Source organism: Cibotium barometz, chromosome 16 (assembly GCF_041138505.1).
Source record: "Cibotium barometz isolate CiBa-2024 chromosome 16, ASM4113850v1, whole genome shotgun sequence".
In the NCBI taxonomy this organism is placed as follows: domain Eukaryota; kingdom Viridiplantae; phylum Streptophyta; class Polypodiopsida; order Cyatheales; family Cibotiaceae; genus Cibotium; species Cibotium barometz.
Window position 1 is genome coordinate 42,611,292 of NC_141061.1, and position 20,476 is coordinate 42,631,767.

Consider the following 20,476-nt stretch of genomic DNA (forward strand, 5'->3'; position numbering starts at 1 on the left):
ATTTAAAATTGCTTGCGGCAAAGTAAATGTACATTTAGTATCGTGTGACAATTACATTTCGTGCATGTTGATTTATTAAACCAACACTGCCACCTCAGCATGTATTTTCTGAACCTTCGTTTTAGTTCATTTGCCTCCTCCTGCATGCATCTCTCTCGGGGGCAAACCGTGCTTTCGTTTTATTGCGCTTGACCGTGGATGGAATGGTTTGTCTCTCCCTTGTCCAAGATGAGTACTCTCTCTCTCTCTCTCCCTTGTCCAAGATGAGAGCTCTCTCTCTCTCTCTCTCTCTCTCTCTCTCGGTGTCTCGTTGCAGACATGATGATTGTCCAAGCTGAGCACAATCTCTCTCTCTCGTTGCAAACATGATGAGGAACCTTTCTCTCTTGTCCAAGCTGAGCAGGCGGGGGGTTTGTCTATCTGCAGTGAGAGGCTCACTCTTGCCCAGGTTGAGCGCGCGCGCTTTCTCTTTGAGTCACAGAGACAGAGGAGGGGAGAGTGTTACATTCCGATAGGCTTAGGGTTAAGGAAATGGACTAACCCTAAGCTAGCTGGATTGACGGAAAAACATTTTTTTTAAGTACTTCTAAATAAAACAAAGGCCAATAATAGACGAGTTATAAGTGACCTTGGTGGTACCTCTGAGTTATGGAGGTATCCACACGTTATATAATTTATTTAAGGGGGCTATCCACAGGTTATATAATTTATATAAGAGGGCTGGGAATGGAAGACTGAATGGCCATGGAACTGCAAGGTGGGTGGTTTAGTTTAGTGGGGTGGGTTGAGGTAATGAACCTAAAGTTGGGTGGTGAGTCATTAGCGAAAATCTATTGTTAGCCAAAATCTATTGCAATCATGTGTCAAGTCATGTGTAGTGTTGTGAGACCCTAGGCTTGGGGTGGCTTGAGGTAATGAACCTAAAGTTGGGTGGTGAGTCGTTAACCACAATCCATTGCGGTCATGTGACACGGATCCATGAAACCTCATTAGGGTTTCGATCCTTTCGCATGGGGCAAGAGATACAAACATTTCTTTTGTCCATGGAGAGGGGTTGTCTCTTTGCAAGCATGATGAGCATGCTCTCTCGTTTGTACAGGTTGAGCAAGATCTCTCTCCCTCTCCACAAAGAACAAGACAAAGGTTGGCGAAGGACAAAGGGCGGTGGATGACAAATGACACATGGAAAAGAAAAAGGTTGGTGAGTTTTTTTTTTTTGGAAGTAGAAATATATTTATAATATTAACACTGAAAGTTCTTTACAAACCAGTTCAAAGGGGCCTAGAGCCAGAACCTAGACTAGGTTATTTACATTGCAATTCAACAGATTACAAAGCATGTTCCACCTATCTCTTCCCAAACAAAGGAAGACTAGCTCCAAGATACATGATACCCTAGTTGCATATAGGCTATCATCATTGCTTCAATAGTGTATCCTTTTGGGGGCAGCTTCTCCAAGATTTGCTTTCCTATCCACACCTTCACCAGTGGTCTAGTCCCCAAGGTGTTCTCTATGAAGGCCACAAATGTATAGGAGGGGTGTTAGACTTTCCAATACCGTCTTCTAGTCTTTGGCTTGGGGAGCTCCGTCTTCTTCATACCTTCGGTTCCCTTGCATAACATTGTGAGTTAGGCACCCCCAGTATGTGCAAGGATCTGCAAGCTTGCAGATTAGCTAATCCCAAAAGGCCGATTTGTGAAGTTATGTCTTTATGCGGATGTGAGCCATTGATATTTGTGTGAAATATGTTCACAAGTGCTTTTTTTTTTAATGATAAATTAAAGAATGCGACGTTGGCCATGCGTCTCTAACCAACGTAGCTCATATAGAGCCCCCTCTATCTCTAACCGGCATGGCTCGATAGCTTTCATGAGTGGTTTCACAACTTTGCGGCCCCATCAAGATCAAGATGCTTGATACAAAAATTTACATGTGCTGTACATGTTAACACATGATGCATTGTAACAAAATACAAAATACATATTATAAACAAGATGAGTCCTTGACAAAGAAAATATGTGCTTACAATCTCAACGAAAATTTGCAAATGTCTTACAAACATGAGTTACATGAAATTCAAGGTTCTTAGCCGTAGACTTTGTTACATAGTCGGCTAAAGAGTTGTTGGGAGCCTAGAAAGGTCTCAAGCTATAGAGCTCTAGGTTAGAGATGTCCGTTTCCAGGGTGTCTAGATGCAAGGGGCGAAAGAATGGAGTATAGTTGACCACTTTTTGAGATAAGTTTACAAGCTACCATGGAATTTAACAGGAAAAACAATGGAGAGTTTAATGCACGTAAAAACGCTGCTTGTTGAATGAGCAAAAAGTCATGACGTTAGGCCTCCTCTGAAAAAACAAACCCACACGAGACATACGACACCAAGGCGCAGCCAACCAAAGGAACACGATTCAAAGACGACGACAAAAGCATGCCACCATAACAGCCAGCTCTCTCTCTCTCTCTCCCCCCCAATTTCCAAACCCAAAACCTGGCAATAATTTCACCCACAGATGTACATTAAATATAAAGCATCCACAAAAATTACTCTATCCAGCTTTAGAAGCTCTCTAAACCAAGACCTTACCGAAATTAAATAAGGGAATGTACCACTCATATACTAATAGAAGTAAAGACTTGTCGTGCAAGAACTAAAACTGCCTACAGATCATAGGATTACATTATGAAAATCCAAGGGTTTGGATGCAGAGCTAAAAGTACACATGGCGCCTTGTAAACATTTCCACAATTTGTCGTTTTTACTTTTGAAACTTGTCACAGCCTGTGAGAAAATAGTTCAGTGTGAGCTCGAGGGTTGCATGAAGTCCTAATGATGTAAGTGCTGCAACCAGTCACCACCTTGCACGGGATTAGATCGGTCTACTTCTTGGCGATGATAAACAAAAGATTGCACACGCTCCCCTCCTTCTGTAACTACCTGATAAGAAACAAAGTCAATGCGTCACTCGGACTGCTCGATTTACATTAAATTTGTACAGTAGAAATAAACAAGATTTTTTAAAAACAAAAAACAAATAGCCACAACCATAACCTGCCTGTGCAAGTGAAAGCTGTCTAAAATATGTATCTTTTTATCGTTCACTGTAGTACATCACAACATATGCTTCAAGAGCCACAGTAGTACACCAACAGTTGCCACCATACATAACTCAGACAGCTTATGATAAACAGTGCATAAATTCTGTCATGTGGGACTCACAGAACTAGTCCCCCAACCCGTCCTCCGTACGGGAGAGGTTTGGATACCATAGAGTAGGCCTTAAATTTGAAGACCATTTTGGCAGTCATGGACTACTTTGAATAAAGCATCAAAAATTGGTATAGTTGTATATCAAGGCACCATGCTTTTGTTAGCAGTCATCTCCTGTCTGTACACACTGTAAGGGCCTCTGTTGTGGGTGTGCCCGCCCAGTTTTGGTGTGTCCCCATTTTTCCTCACTTCCCATATTTGTTTCCCATTCTTTCCTCGGCGTGGAGGGCTGTCCGACTGCTCTGCTGCCCCCGGCTTTCCCCTGTATGCTTGAGTCTGCTGCTGGCCGACTGACCCTGTTTGTTGGTCGTGGGCAGTAGAGGCTGCTGTCGGCTGTTTATAGCTGGCCAACCAGCAGCCTGGGGCCATATATAATGGCTCCTTGACCCCCACATTGTTCATTGTACATTCCAGGATATTCTTGTGTATGATAGTAGAGTTACACATCTCTCTCTCTCAGCTGTGCATTTCCTTTCTGCTGTGCACTTGTCTTGTGTTGATTCAGTTCCAGTCTTCTTTTCCGCTGCATATTCAGACATGCTATCAAAGCTCTAGGCTCTTGGAAGATCTTGGGAACTGTGTGAGCAAGAGGGGGGTAGTTTGAAGTGCTGTTTGGAGGACTGTTTGGGCTTTGAGGAAATAGGAGTGCAAGCGTTTGGCAGGCCGAGTGCTGGACAGCCACTTCTTGTTATTTCGTATCTCATCCACCTCCTTTCACAAGACTTCAGGGCTGTTTTGGGTAGTGTCTCGGCTGTACGGGAAGAGAAGAAGCAAGCAAAAGGCGGGCCTTGTTGCTGGAAAACCACTTGCAGGTTTAGTTCTTCATTTTTTTCCCACCCACCCCCCCTTTTCAGTTAAACGCTCACAATGGCAGATTTGCTTGAGATGGCTGAGAAGCACGTGAAGATTCCAACACTCCATACGTTCCCGGTGCACCGCCAGTTGGACGGGAACAACTACGGCATTTGGAAGGTAATGATGGAATCTGTTTTGGAGCCCTATGACTTGGCTGATTTCATTGTTGTTGGGGTTCCACGGCCGGAGTTAGAGGAAGGGGAGTTACCCTCTATTCGGAAAGAACGGGAGGCACAAGCACAGTTATGGCATCGTGTCAATGCTAGAGTCCGTTCTTTCATCTTCCTCAATTGCACACCACAAGTGATCAACCACATAAAGCATATGAAGCTGGCCAAAGGTATTTAGCAGCATTTGGCTTCTCTCTACAACAGGGTATCACCCATGAAGAGAATCTCCTTGGACTAGGAAGAGTGCTAATTCTTCAGCTTCAGCTGCAAAGACTCCACCCTTTGTACACTTGGAGATGTTGGACACGGATGCTTCATCTTCTTTGAGCGAGGAGGCAGTTGGCTTCACCGCAAAGGATACTCGGGAATGGATTCTTGATAGTGGTGCTTCCAGGCACATGAGTCCTTCCAGTGACTTCTTTCTAGATCTGAAACGGCAGTCAGGCCGCATTTTCATTGGTGACAATTCCACCATACCGATACACAATGAGGGCCAGATGGAGATCATTCCCGATGGCGGAGGGGGGAAGCATTCCTCTCGTGTTCCTTACATCCCAGCACTTGGTTTTCATATGTTGTCAGTGCATGAGGTGTGCAAGACTGGCTTGCGGGTGGAGTTTGAGGAGCATTATGTTGCTCTACGGGACCGCGAGACTGGCCAGGTTGTTTGGGAAGGCGGCGTGGAGAATGGTATATACAAACTCTCCGCACTCTCCTCTTTGACACGTTCCTAGATTGGTGATTTGTGGCACTTTCGGTTTGGCCACTTGAATGTGGATGCACTGCGGGCGAGCTTTCCGGGACCAGATGGTGGTTGGCTTGTGGCAACAGGCAAGGACGTTGTAGTTCTTGCCTTCATGGTAAGCAGCATAGGGAATCTTTTCCGAAGCAGGCTTCTAAGCGGGCTTCGAAACCTTTGGAGTTGGTACACACTGCCTTGTGTGGACCTATGAAGACTGCATCCTTGGGAAGTTCTTTGTACTTTATGCTGCTGCTTGATGATTGTTCTAGATTCACATGGGTTTATTTCCTTTCAAAGAAGGACCAGGCTTTTGCTCGGTTCAAGGAGTGGCATGTGATGGTGGAGAAAGAGTCTAGCTTGCAGGTGAAGACTCTTCGGGCTGACAAAGGAGGAGAATTTTCTTCCAATTCCTTCGTGAGATTTTGTGTGGAACATGGCATCAAGCGGGAGCTGGCCAATACAAGTTCGCCGTCAAAGAATGGAGTAGTTGAACGTAAGAACTGTGATGGAGTAGTTGAACGTAAGAACAGGACTGTGATGGAGATGGCGACGACGATGCTGGAGCATCGTGATCTTCCTCGTCCACTTTGGGAAGAGGCTGTGGCTACGGCTGTCCATATCCTCAACCGTTCTCCGAGGACTTCAGTACCGAACATGACTCCCTTTTAGGCATGCACGAAACCTGATGTCTCCCATTTCCGTGTGTTTGGGAGCGATGCATATGTTCACATTCCGAAGAAGCAGAGGGAGAAGCTCGACTCAAAGTCCCAAAAGCTTATCTTTGTGGATTATAACTCTCTTTCCAAGGAATACAGGTTGTATGATCCAGAGAGGAACGAGGTTGTTGTCAGCAGGGATGTGGTCTTTGATGAGCATGTTCCAGTTTCCACTGTTGATGAGCCGCCACTTCTTGGAGACCCAGAAGATTCTGATGATGATTCCCAATCTATTGTTCCAGCTGGACAGCCTCAGTCAATTGAGGAGGTTGAGCCCACAGCTAGAGATAAGCCCCCGCAGCAGCACGAGGCTCCGCGTTCTGTTCGAGTACCCAGGTAGTTGGTAGACACCCTTCGGGAGTCGGGTGTCACGAAGCTTCCCTCCGAATGGACCACACAGGACGGACCTCGAAGATCGCACAGAGTTCGTGATAAAAGTCATTCAGTGGAGCTTTTACAGGTAAACTATGCTTTGATGTCTCATATCATGCGGGACAAAGAGCCCACTTCCATCAAGGAAGCCCTTGCACGGGATACTTGGAGGAAAGCCATGCAGATGGAACTGGGTGCCATTGAGAAGAATAACACTTGGGAGTTGGTACCAAGGTCGTCGAAACGGTCTGTCATTGGTGTCAAGTGGGTCTTTAAGACCAAGTATACGTCAAATGGGTCGGTGGACAAACACAAAGCCAGACTTGTGGCTAAGGGTTATGCTCAGCGGCCTAGCATCGACTATGAGGATACCTTTGCACCGACAGCGAGGATGACCACGATTCGGACCGTTCTTGCCCTTGCTTCTTCTCAATGGTGGCCCGTATATCAAATGGATATTAAATCTGCGTTCCTTAATGGAGACCTGCAGGAGGAGGTATATGTTGAGCAGCCTCCAGGCTTTGAGGTTCCAGGATCAAAGGGGATGGTTTACAAGTTGCGAAAGGCCTTGTATGGTCTTAAGCAAGCTCCCAGGGCTTGGAGTCAGAAGATTGATTCCTTCTTTTGACGGACTGGATTTCAGAGATCGGTGGGCAGATCCCAACCTGTATCTCTTTCGGGAACACGGCATGGTCACGTTGATCATCCTTTATGTGGATGACCTCATTCTCACCGACGGTCATATGGAGCACATTGCAATGACGAAGGCTGCCTTGTCAAAGGAGTTTGAGATGACCGATTTAGGCTTACTCCACTTCTTCTTGGGATTGGAGATCTGGCAGACCCAGAGGGGGTTCTTTGTCTCTCAGCAACGGTATGTTCATGAGTTGCTTGAGGCCTTTGGGATGGAGAATTGCAAGCCTATCATGTCACCGATGGACCCGAACACAAAGCTTACAGTGAATGATCCTTGTGAGCCAGTTGATGCCTCTCTGTACCAGAAGCTGGTTGGTTCATTGATCTGGTTGCTGAACACCAGATTGGACTTGAGCTTTCCTATGGGACTATTGAGCTCATTCATGCAGATGTCGTTGAAGTCTCATTGGGACGCAGAATTGCGGATCTTGCAGTATCTGCAAGGTACGAAGGATCTTGGACTCTTCTACACCTCTAGAGGTGACACGAAGGAACGAGTTCAACTCCAAGGATGGAGTGACTCAGATTGGGGAGGAGATCCACATCAAGCTACAGTTTTTCCCTCGGCTCAGGAGGGCGGTTTCATGGAGCAGCAAGAGGCAGCCAACTATTGCCTTGTCGTCGACAGAGGCAGAGTACCGGGCTGCTTGTGGTGCTGCTTGTGAGGTTGTGTGGCTGCGGAGGTTACTTGGCGAGATTGGGTTTCCACAAAAGGAGCCCACGGTCACCCTGTCGTGCAATAACCAAAGCTGTATCGCTATTGCTCGGAACCCGGTCTTCCATGCCCGGACCAAGCACATAGAGATACAATATCATTTTGTTCGTGAGAAGATCTTGGCTGGTGACATCTTGCTTCTTTATTGTTCGACGGAGGACAATGCGATGGACCTCTTCACGAAGTCTCTACCTCAGGCTATGCTGCGACGGCACTCCAGCTCACTGGGGTTGGTTCCACATCCAGGAGCTGAGAGGGGGTGTTAGCAGTCATCTCCTGTCTGTACACTATGTCAGGGCCTCGTTTTGGTGTCCCCATTTTTCCTCACTTCCCATATTTGTTTCCCATTTTTTCCTTGGTGTGGAGGGCTGTCCAACTGCTCTGCTGCCCCCAGCTTTCCCCTGTATGCTGGCCGACTGACCCTGTTTGCCGACTGACCCTGCTCTGCTGCTGGCCGACTGACCCTGTTTGCTGGTCGTGGGCAGTAGAGGCTGTTGTCGGCTGTTTATAGCTGGGCGACCAGCAGCCTCAGGCCATATATAATGGCCCCTTGCCCCCCACATTGTTCATTGTACATTCCGGGATCTTCTTGTGTATGATAGTACAGTTACACATCTCTCTCTCTCAGCTGTGCATTTCCTTTCTACTATGCACTTGTCTTGTGTTGATTCAGTTCCAGTCTTCTTTTCCGCTGCATATTCTGACAGCTTTGCATATATATCCACCAAGGAAGATATATATACATAGATACATATACGATCTATATATCCACCAAGGGAGATATATCTTTAGATCTCTTTGATCTCTCTCTCTCTTCTCAACATACATAGACAAAGACTCGTAGAAAACAATCTCTTTCAAAAACAAACCCACATAGTCTCTCTTTGAATTTTTTATTTAAAGAGAGAGGAAGAGAGAGAGATAAATCGCAAGGGGGGAGTGAGAGAGAGAGAAGCTATGTCTATATATACGGGCGACTCTCTCTCTCTCTCTCATGTTTATACACGCACACAAAATCTCTTTACTTATGCGAAAGATATTGAATGGCCAAAATACACACACACATATATAAATATATTTACATGCAATTCTGTGTATACACATATGCGGAGACAATATAATATAGAGATGCATATAGAAATGCACATACATGCATACTTTAGGAACTAGAACACATATATAAACATATATAACATATATACATATACATATACTGGCATTCATATGTGTGTGTGTGTGTGTGTGTGTGTGTGTGTACATACACACACATAACAATATACCTATACATCCATATGTACCCATGCATAAAAAGCAATCAAGTATACATACAAGTATATGCATATTTAACTTATCCTTATGTAAATGCATATTTGCACATACATGTGTACATGGTACTCACATCGACTACCTATATATGTGCACAACGTCTATCTATCAGTCTATCTATCTCTAGACATACATATAAACCGCAGGGGGAGAGTGAAAGAGAGAAGCTATGTCGATATATGTGTGAGTCTCTCTTTCTCTCTCTTTTACACACACATCTCTCTCTCATTTACACACACACACATACACCTCTCACTCTCTCAGAAAATGGCATGGTCCTGTGGCATCCAATGCCTGTTCCCACTAAGTACCGAATTCCTCGGAATCCGCGTACGTGTGCTTCATGTCTTCTAGTCCTGTACCAACAAGGTCAAGTCTAGTGGTCTGAATCGCAGATACTTGTCCCTTCCTGCTCAAAGCATCGGCCACTGGATTGGCCTTTCCTGGAAGGTACTCAATCATACCACCGAACTGCTCGAATATGTGACTCCAGCGGTGTTGTCGATCACTCCACTGTGCACTTGGCATTGTCTGAATCCAGCGCAATGCCTGATGGTCAGTGCGAACCTCGAAGTCACGGCCATACAGGACATGTTTCCAATGCTTCAAGGCCTGTATAACTGCTAGGAGTTCACGATCATAGACTGAGTAGTTCTTTTCGGCGGGCAGTAACTTACGAGACATGTAAGCTACCGGATGACCATTCTGTTGCAATACACCTCCAATTGCGATGTTACTCGCATCAGTGATCACTTGAAATGGTTCGTCCCACGAGGCAAGGGCTAAACAAGGCGCTTCTGACAAAGCCACCTTGAGGTTCTGGAATGCCTCCAATGCTCGTGGAGTCATTCAAATCTTTAGCCTTCTTGTTTTCACTCCCTTTAGCAGATCGGTGAGGTCTGCCGAGAGATCGGAAAACTTGTCAATGTGGGTGGAATATGCCTGGCATATACCCACAAATGATCTAATGTCATAAGCTGTCTGTGGTACTTCCCAGTTAACAATCTCGGCCACTTTAGCCGGATCCAGCCGAATGCCTTCAGCACTAATTATATATCCCAAGTAATGTACCTGGAACAGATAAAATTCTGACTTCTTTTCATTCACGTAGAGCTCGTTGCTTTCCAACAACTTAAGGACTTTCTCCACATCAATGTCATGCTGCTCAACTGTAGCTGAAAATATGAGTATGTCGTCCAAACATATGAACACACACTCTCCAATCAACTCCCGGAAAACACACATCATCATGCGGTTAAATGTAGCTGGGGCGTTCGTCAAACCAAATGGCATGACCACAAATTCATAGTGGGCCCGTTCTGTATGGAAGGCTGTTTTGGGGATGTCCCCCTCTACAATCCGTACCTAGTGGTACCCACTCTTTAAATCTAGATTGAAGAACACCTTAGCTCCATTCAGCCTCTCGAGAATATAGTCAATTCGAGGCATCGGGAATCTGCTCTTGATAGTCAGCTTGTTGAGTGCACGATAATCGACACACAACCGAGAAGACCCATCTTTCTTCTTGACAAACAAGATCGGTGCTGCAAATGGTGACACGCTAGGGCGGATGAAGCCAGCTTGCAACAATTCTTGGAGTTGGCGATCCAACCCCGATTCCATTGCCTTAGAAAGGTGATACGGAAACTTGCTCGGGAGTTTCGAGCCTGGGAGGAGGTCAATCCTGTGATCCTCCGGTCTGGACAGGGGGAGCTGGGAAGGGAAATTGTCCCGAAGAAAAATCTTCTGGAACTTTTCATGGAGAACCGAGTACTTCTCGGAAGCACTGGCCACCGTCTGGGCTGTCTAGATGTAAATCATCGCACACTGTGCGCCTTTCCTGACTGCTCGCTTAGCCTGCAAGTGGCTTATGAGCGGAGAGTTTGGAATACCTGGCTCACACTTAATGGTCACCGGGGTGTTTGACACATTCTGCTCGATCTAGAACGTGTGCTTGTCCCACTTCACATCAGGAAGAAACTTGTGAAACCACTGGATATCCAAAATTATGTCTGCTCCTACAAGAGGGGCAACCATAAAGTCATGCACAAACTCTATACCCTGAATCACTAACTTGGCACCTAGAGCTTCATACTTGACGCTCGTTGTCATACCTATGCTAAAACCCTCCACCTGTTTGTCCACCGGAGTCAGCTCGAAACGGGCACGCCTAGCGGCCTGTTCCGTGACCACATCCTCCGTGCTGCCGCTGTCAAACAAGACAACGACTCTCTGGCCACCTATGTAGCCAAAAGGCTTGAGCAATTCGTTGCGCTCATACTCCTGGTCATGGAAGCCCTTCTGCTTATCTTCTAGCTCCCGGCTAATAATTGCTCCAACTGAAGCATCGGGGGTTGAAGAACTAGGGGTAGCCGCTGGGGTCTGTGTGGGAGCTGTGCTCACCACAGAAGCTGTGGAGGCGGCAGCGGCCTTTGGAGGCTTCTTCGGACAATCCCCAGAAGTATGTCCTTTTGTGTGACAAAAGAAACATCTACCCTCCTTCTTGTACTGAGAAAGCTCCTCAGCACTCAACTTGCCACCTGTCTTGCCTGCCTCCGCTTTCTGGTCTGGAGTAAGTTTAGACGCATTGTTCGAGTTCTTGGAGCCAGAGGCTCCCGGGCTCTGTCCTGGGGAAGACCCCGTCTGGTTCTCGCTTTTGCCCCTTGAGGTGTTAGCCCTGGGAGAAGCCGGCTGGGAAATCTTGGGCTTGCCACCATTGTGTTTCATTTCTGCACTCTGCGCAAGCGAGAGTGCGTCCTCAAAGGTGGCTGGCCTAAACATACGCACCTCCCATTGGATTTGCGTGTCCACGCCATACAAAAATTGCCCTTTCTTGTGCGTATCACATAAGCCTAATTGCAGACACAAGGTCGAAATTTTATTGGCAAACTGAAGGACTGGTTGCGCGTTCTGACGCGCTCCCCTGAACTCGTCTTCGAGTCGCTCAAGGTAGTGGGGCAGTAGAAACCGCTGCTTAAGGTCGCGGATGAATTCGTCCAACCCATAAGCTGCCATACCTACTCTGGTGTGGGCATGAGCCCACTAAGTCCACCAAGGGATGGCCTCACCTTCCAAGTACCAACTAGCTAAGATCACTTTGTCAGTATCTGTTTTCCTAACTGCGGCAAAGTAAGCTTCAAATTGATGTAACCATGAATAAAGAGTTGTCGGATCGAGTTTACCATTATACTTACTGAAATTCATTTTCTCGGGAAAATGATTCGAGGGCGCCGCCAGTGTCAATCTGGCGTCCAAAGCTCTGAGGTAACGCTCGTGTTCCACACGTCGCATGGCGTCGTCTTCTCGTTGTCGAATCTCCAATGCACGCATCTGCAACTCAAGCAAGGAGCTTGGCTGTGGCTGTGATCCCTCGAGAGGGTCCCTGTGACGAGGATCTGGTATCTGGGATACGGAAGGGAGGGAGGAGGAGATGGAAAACGCGATGCTGGAGAGCGAGAACGCTCCTCCAGAGCCAAGATCCGCGCCTTCTGCTCATCCAACTTGGCTGTCTGGTCGCATCATCTGCTGGAACATGTCTGTGACACGCAAGCCTGGTGCCCTAGCTGGGCTGCCTGGTGCACTCTCGTCCCATGGTTCTGGTTCTCTCTCGTCGCCGAAGCTCGCCATAGCGGGAAAATGCAATTCCTTTCCGGAACACAATCTGACCATCCACTATCTGTGTGGGAGACTTTCGGAGGCTTCCGGAGGCTAAAAACCAACCGTCCTTCGAGGGACAGGAGTCACTCCGAAAGGGGTAGTCCACCGGCGTCTAAAAACCAACCACACGAGCGAAAAAATTTTCTGGTTTTCTTTGCTGAATCTTTGTCCTTGAAGTAGGCTCTGATACCACTGTAATATGCGGAAGCTTCGGAGAAGGATCGGTACTTCAAAACTCAGAAATCAGCACTCTTTTCGCGATGGAATCAACGCACAAACTGCAAGGAGATGTGCAGAAAATAGAGAGAGAAGGGGGAGATGGAGAGGACACAGTATTGGGTCCCAATTACCCTCTGTAGGGCCCCCACCACGGATGGTGTATTTGCTTTATTAGAATGATGTAAATCTGAAAACAAATACAGAAAACTTGACCTTTTCTTGGCTGGAAAATCCTGCCCTGGACCTTCAGAAGTCCACCCCTTTGCTTGGCAATCTCCTTGGCTTGACTAGCCCTTGATTGGCTTGAGCACTTGGTGAAAACTGAGATGGATGATGGGATTATGGCCTCCACTATTTATACTCCTCCTGAGGAGCAGTCGGCCAGCTGAAAAACAGGCTATGTCCCACGACTGGTGGAAATTCAGCAATAAATGCTGAATTAAATCTCAAAAAATACTGCCTTTTTTTCCTAACAAGCTGAAAGTGATGCGCCTGCTTCTGATTGGCTGGACACCACTTTTGTCCACAATCCCAAGGTTGGGCAGCCTGTATGGGCTGCCCCATACATGCCCTACAGCCATATAAAGGCTGTAATCTCCTGGAGATTGCCTTATCCATGCCCTAGGGCTGTCCTACAGCCCCTCCATGGCTGGTGGATTCAGCATGGGCCTTCCTGGCCCTCATGGGGGTGGTTCTACACCATTCCCATGCCGACACTCAGATCCGGGGTAGCCATATGGGCTGGCCCCTTGTCCTAAACATAATCTACTCAGTGATCTGGCATCCGGTACCATACGAGATACACAAAACCACTGACATCATTCTAGAGGGAGACTCACAGCGCGGACTGGCACTGTTTCATGTGCAGGACAGTGCACACCTGACCTTGGACTCATGTGCAGGACAATGCACACCTGACCTCGGACGACTGAGATGGATCACTGGCTGACTCATCCCGGACTGGGCTCACATGGGACCAGTTCACCATCCCAGGTCCTGCACCTTCTGTACAGAAATGTCTACGTGGCATCCAACTGCGGGATGCACGTGACAGCGGGGGTCGGAGGCATAGTCACAGGGGACGCCCGTCCCAGGCCTTGGGGACGGGGGAACGCCATCCCGGCCTACCTTTACACGGGGACGTGTCCCTCTGCAGGGGGGACGTCCCATGTCCCGTCCCTCACCAGGGGACGGCCGTCCCCTGTCAAGGGACACCTTAAACTTGTGGGAGGGCTGGTTGGGGACGGGAAGGGAAAAAAACAGGATCACCTCATTTTATGTTTTTTTTTGTTAAAAAAAGGCCCAGTTGTGCGAGCGTCAAGCGATCTCTGTTCTCCTCCATCTCTGTTGTGTGCGATGGAGTGCTCTCCAGAGTCCGGACTCCTCTGTCTCTACTGTGACTTGTCACCTGTGCACTTGCTCTCCTCCGTCTCTGCTCTTCCATCTCTACTCTCCTCCATTAGTGTTGTTGTGTGCTTTCCTCCGTCTTTGCTGTCACCTATGCACACTTGCTCTCAACCTCTCCTCCGTCTCTGCTCCTCCATCTCTGCTCTGCAGTGTGCAGTGATTGCACAGCAAGCTGCAGCACAAGTTCTTGCCACGGCCCACTTCTCCATCTAAGCTGCCCAAGCCCCATTGAATTAGCGGCACAGCACCCTTTATCAGAAATGGGATCCCAAGAGAAAGGAGGATGTTGATAACGACAGTGGCTTGCTTCTTTTTTCATGATCATATTGCCTTCCATGCTGCCATATCTGAGTACTTCAAGGTTATGGTGAGGAAGAATGGCGACTATGGTCCATCTTACACTCCCCATCCTCAGAGACCTTGCGTACCACTCTTCTTGAGAAAGAGAGGCATGTTGTAGAGCAAGCTGCAGAGAACACAAAGCATATGTGGAAAAAGAATGGAGTGTCTCTCATCGTTGATGGATGGAGCGACACACGAAAGAGGTCTATCCATGGGGTAGTGGCCTATTCTCGAGGAGAGATGTATTTCATTTCATCGCATGATGCATCAAGGACTGGGAAGAGTGCTGATGTGCTTGCATCAGAGTGGACAGAGGCAATAGAGTTTGTTGGTAGTGACCTTGTTATGGGATTTGTTGTGGATGGCGAGGCTGCCAACAGGGCTGCAGGTGCCATTGTTGAAGGGATGTATCCACGTGTGACAGTGTCATTTTGCATGGCATATTGCCTCAATAATTTGCTTAAGGATAAAGGGAAGTTGCCTTAGATTGTGCCCATCATTGAGAGGGCAAGTCACATGGTCACTTTTGTGTTGAATCATCAATTCTTACAACATGAGTTTCATAAAAAATCAAGCAAGCACTTCTTGAAGTACTCGGAGACAGTTTGTGTATAGCTTTCTGATATTGGGCCGGCTGAGTACATGTAGTGCCGCATTGAGGCAGGTTTTCATTAGTGATGAGTTCACTACATCTCCGAGCCTCTACTATTGGAGGGTGGAAATGCAAAGATGATGCTGAAGATCTTGAGTTTTGGGAGCATGTGCGTCGCATTGATGCAATGGTGCAGCCCATAATGCATTTGTTGAGGCTTGTGGATGGCATGAAGCCATGCATTGGGAAAGTGTATGAGGCCATGGACAAGATGATTGAGCAATTGAAAGAGTTCATTAAAGAGCAAGAGCAATTTAATCATGATGACGAGGATGAGGACACTCTCAAGAGCAAGTATGAGATGGTTTAGGATCTTTGTGTCAAAAGATGGAATGCATATCATTCTCCTTTGCATGCAGCAGCATACATTTTGGACCCCAAGTGTCAAGGCAAGGATCAAGAAAAGGATCGAGAGCTGAATAGTGGTTGGCGGATTATCTTAGAGAGATTGGTGCCAAAGCCTAGTGCAAGGCGCAAAATAAGAGACTCACTTGTTGCAGAGTATAGATCTTTTCGTGGCATGTATGGTTGCCCCGATGCACAGGAGGATCGGACTCAGGTTGGGGCAGCTTTGTGGTGGGAGGATGGACCAGAGTTACAGCAATTGGCTATTCGCATTCTCAGCCAGGCTGTGAGCTCCTCTTGTTTGGAGCAACTGTGGAGCTCCTATAGTCACATTGCATCAAAGAAGAGAAACCGCCTTGGCATAGAAAAAGCCCGTGATTTGGTTTTTGTAAATGCCAACTTGCGTATGTTGGGCTAGGGGGTGATTGCAAAAGTTGATCCTTTTGTAGAGTGGGAGCGGCAACAAGAGAAGGAGAATGAGCAAGTTGAGGTCACAGAGACTGATGCTCATGACAATGAGGCCAGTGTTTCCTTCAGTATGGATTTTGATTGATTAGCGCAACGCCGTAGGCTTCAACCTTGGATGTCAAATGTGCAACTCAACCTTTAGGGTCCTCTACCCAAGCTATATTTATGTAGACATGGTTTATTTTCTAGTATCTGCATTCTAGACAAAGTAGACTATGCTTCAGCCGTGAGTCTCGACAGTTGTATTGTGTTTTAAGTACACAGTTAGCAGTACACTATTTTTGTAATATGAATCATGAATTGTGTCATTTTGTGTGCTTTCTTTCAAAGTACTCAAATGTAATATAAATACTTAACATTTGATGGATATATTGATGCATTTTTTGTGTACCATCCCACCCCCCGTCCCCGTTCCCTGCCTCCAGGCGTTCCCTATCCCCAAACCCTTCCCCGTCCCCGTTCCCATCCCCCGACCCATGTGACTATGGTCGGAGGTCCACTGCGGATCGTTGCATTGGCCCAGGTATTCCTCCTCACCCATGTGCTGTGCTAGCACCTCCACTGTTGCCATCACCAACGTGGTCTGCCCTTGCGACGTCGACACCATCTTCAAGTAGAATTTCTCCGGGTCTTTCAGCATATCGATGTACTTGGTCATCCCTTCCTCCGAAATCAAGTGCTTGCACATTGTTGGACTGTTGGGCATGAACCTGAAGTATGCATACTGCCCAAAGTTCACTGCAGCATGGTGCCCGGATGTGACCCAAATCAGTGTGGTCACGGCCTCCTCCAACTTCTCCACCTTCTTCATTTCCGGCCACAATGCTGTAGCCATGTCCTACATCCTTGATCTCCTTCCACCAGCTCTGCAATTCCTTGTCTTCTTGCAACGCTTAGTTGTTTTTGTAGTAGATCCCCATGTAGTCCTTCACAACTTCGTTGTCACCCATCCTACTGATATCACACTGCCCTTCCAAGCCATGAGTCTGTTATGAAACCAACTTTTAAGAGCGACATCAGCTGCTCAGCAAACTACAACTCGTCACTACCCGACTGGCTCCCATAGCCTTCCTCGTTTACCTTTACAACTCGTTGTGGCCCTTACGCTTCTAGTTTCTGGATTACAACTGGAGCGTTTCTTGCTAGGGGGAGCTTGCTCAAGGTCCTGCTCGTCGCCATCTTTGGCAAGACAGACGTCGACAACACGCTTGCCGCTGTCGTATAGTAGCTGATTCAAGTGTGGGCAGGGGATTTGTCATGGAGGGAAACCCGGCAAAGGTGACATCGGCCGTCCGTCATGTTAATCATTGGGGATCACCTGTGCCCTTGACACACCTAGCCCTCCATTAACTGTTGCAGTTGCAGTGGTACTACGGCTCTTTCATTTCTTGGGCTTTGCCTTTACCCACGGATTAGGGACGTCTTCATACTTGTAACTCAGCTTAGTGGTGTCTTATGCATCGCCAATCCTCACTCTCACCAGCTTTGCATGCTCATCGTAGAACAGGAACGTGGCTTCCAGCCAGTCCCGATCAGTGAAATCTTTTCTCCTCCCACCAAGGCTATTCCACACCTCCCATAGCCTATCGATGTTGGAGTGATGGGCAAGCAAGATGGGATCGCAACCAGAAGAGTAGAGGGCGCCCATATTTTGATCATTGGGATTGGCCGGATCGCCCGTCCAGATGTGAACGATGCCATGGGGGGTGTTTTCTATGTTGCCAGCGCCCGGGGAGTACATGAGAGTGTTGTTAGCGGCTAGCTGGGCAGAGGCAGAGAGGGCAGATTCGGTGAAGTTGTAATTTAGGTCAACAACTGTGGGGGCAATGTGAGAAGGGTTACGGTTAGAATCGTAGAGGGAGATGGAGGGGTTGGTGTAAATGGGCAGAAGGGTGTTGCCGGGGGCGGAGTCCCAGCTCCAGAAGGGGAGGGCGGAGAATGGATCGTGAGGTTAGCGAGGATGCGCTCGTGGAACTGGACGTACCAGCGGTGCCAAGGGAAAAACAGCCAGGAGCTGTGCACTTGGTACTCTATTGTTTTGCCATTCTCGTCATAGGTGGCGTCGCAGAAGGCGCAGTGCACGTTGGCCTGCTGGGAGTATTGGCACGGGTCCGTTGACGGCAGCTTGCGCAGCAGCTCGTATGCCTTGGTGTATTTTTCAGTGGATCTTGCAACTCTTTGTTCTTGAACATGTCGAACTCGACGGCAAACGGTCTGTACGTTTCATCACAGGCGTCATTCATCATGCCCAGCCAACCACCCGTTCGGCCGTTCCGACCGCCTTGGTCCCCCTCCTACCACCTCCCCTCCCTTACTTATTGCCCCCTGCCCACCACAACCTCCTCGCGCTTTGCAACCCCCCAAAACCCTCGTTTCTGTACAACTTGTATAAAGTTTATTGTTTTCATGCACCTTCTGCAAACCCTCTCACAGCTGCCCAATGCTAGCTGAACGCTATCATGTTGCGTGTGCAGGAGGCCAACTTGGGATAAAAAGCATGGAGTAAAGAAGCGCAGTCGTTGGAGCATTGTTGTTTTCGTGCACCTTCAGCAAACCCTCTCACAGCTGCCCAATGCCAACTGAACGCTGTCATGTTGTGTGTGCAGGGGGCCAACTTGGGATAAAAAGCATGGGGTAAAGAGGAGTGCACCGTCTTGCAGTAGTTGGAGCATGGAAGGAATGTATGTGAGAAATGGGACCAAACCCATGTTTGAGCCAGTGGCTGGACACCATCTCTTTGAAGGAGAACACTGGCAAAAGCATATCAGCTACTAATAACGAAGGAACTGCATACCTTCTGAGTCTTGCGAGGATGCAGCTTCCTTCTCCTCAACTCCTTCCAAGTCCCCTGTTGTTTTGGCTGAGAGCGAAGAAGGTGCTCTTGCTGAGGGAGAGTTGCTGTCTATAGAGGAGGGCTCGATGGAGAGCCATGGCCAACCACCAGCGCTGAGAGGATGGATCAATGTAGGCACACACCAACCACCAACGCAAGGGGTTCAAGAAACCCTGAGGGGAGAGGCGCAGCTTACAGCTTGCAGAGGAGGCAATGAACTATGAGAGGCTAACGACTACCATAACCACACATGTATCAATCAATACGCTGCAAAGCTGCAGAGAAGGTGGAAGGCACTCAGCAGAGACGTCAGAGCCTGCACCGCCAGATTGGCTCCAATACATGCCACGTGAGCCGAAGTAATCCAAGTTAGTATGTAAAGAGCGGGCCCACTTGTCCTCTCTTTCGCCTGCCCCCCTATTTTCATCCATTCACTCTTCCATCCACGTCAGGATCCAACCCCAAAACTTGGGTAGCCGTGTGTAAAACGTTCCTTCTTGCTGCAAACATTCAAACGTTCCTTTTTAAAATGAAAGCCTAGGGTGTGCCTAAAAAATTCGCCATGTGGCATCACTAAAAGTCAACTGTGTTCCCGGGCTAGATATAGAAAGAAGCTGGAAGAGGTCAGAGAGAATAATCATTGTGAATCCGGTCTTGCTTGATTATGACAAGTGTAGACCCAAAAAGCAACAGAATATTAAGGTAATTGACTTTTTGATCGATCCCCTAAAAGAAAAGCACGAAAAGCCAACTCAAGGATGGCATCGGAAAGTTGGTATCTATTGTTAGAGCCTCATCTCTCAACTTGAAATGATCATATGAACTCTTCTCAGAATATTTGATCAGTTTTGACCAGTTGTGGACTGTTCTGGACCAAATCTCTGCAGTTTTGAACGATTTTGGGCAGGTTGACCTGTCCACTCAAGTTTGACCAATGTCACCAGACTTACCGGTATATGACATGCACATATTGTCGGATTCAGGCGGATCGAAGCACACATTAAACTTCATTCTTAAGCATAATTAAACTAAGCTGAAGAGATTAAGAATGCACTAATCAAATGAGCATAATGTGGGTGAGGTTAAGTTGAAAATGAGAGCGTTACATATTGAAAATGAGAGGCCTAATATATAGGCAAGTACATTGAGAGAGAGCCAAGCTTTGCTTACATCACCTATGAGGGGTAAAAGTGGAGAGTAGCTAGGCTAAAAAAGTGGAGATAATTGAGGGCCTAAAAGAGGTAGATTCCAAATGTTGAGAGACGCTAGGGGATGCTCCTAAACCAAGGGAAAATGGTAGGCTAGATGCTTGGTAAATGTGCTTCACCAAAGACACTTAGAGCAAGGGTAAATGGTAGAAATAACCATAGGAAAATAGCTCATGTTTGGGACATTATTTCTAACACCCTCCAATGAACCAAACATGGTAAAGAGAAAATAAGATAGCTAAGATGTTCTAGGCTAAGATAGCTAAGATGGTAAAGAGAAAATAAGATAGCTAAGATGTTCTAGGCTTGAATGCCCCTCCCACAATCGAAGAGCGGATACAAAGCTCAAGATATTGTGTGCATAGTCACAGGGGACGCCCGTCCCAAGCCTTGGGGACGGGGGAACGCCGTCCCAGCCTCACACATCCCTCTGCAAGGGGAACGTCCCATGTCCCGTCCCTCACCAGGGGACGGGACAAGAAAA

General features: G+C 47.5%; 1 protein-coding gene across 2 annotated transcripts in view; it reads right to left on the reverse strand.

Annotated features, from left to right (window-relative positions):
• Positions 1-2,499: 2,499 nt before the first annotated feature.
• Positions 2,500-20,476, reverse strand: part of LOC147630670 (uncharacterized) — a 51,113-nt gene continuing 33,136 nt past the window's right edge. The window contains exons 3-4 of one of the 2 annotated variants that reach the window (XM_086810604.1): positions 2,858-2,936; positions 2,500-2,780 (exon numbers count right to left, since the gene is read on the reverse strand). In XM_086810604.1, the coding sequence (XP_086666730.1) occupies positions 2,758-2,780; positions 2,858-2,936 (102 nt within the window). In that variant the 3' untranslated portion in view covers positions 2,500-2,757. Of the gene's footprint in view, positions 2,937-20,476 lie in introns of both variants that reach the window. The other variant, XM_086810603.1, reaches the window with a different exon arrangement.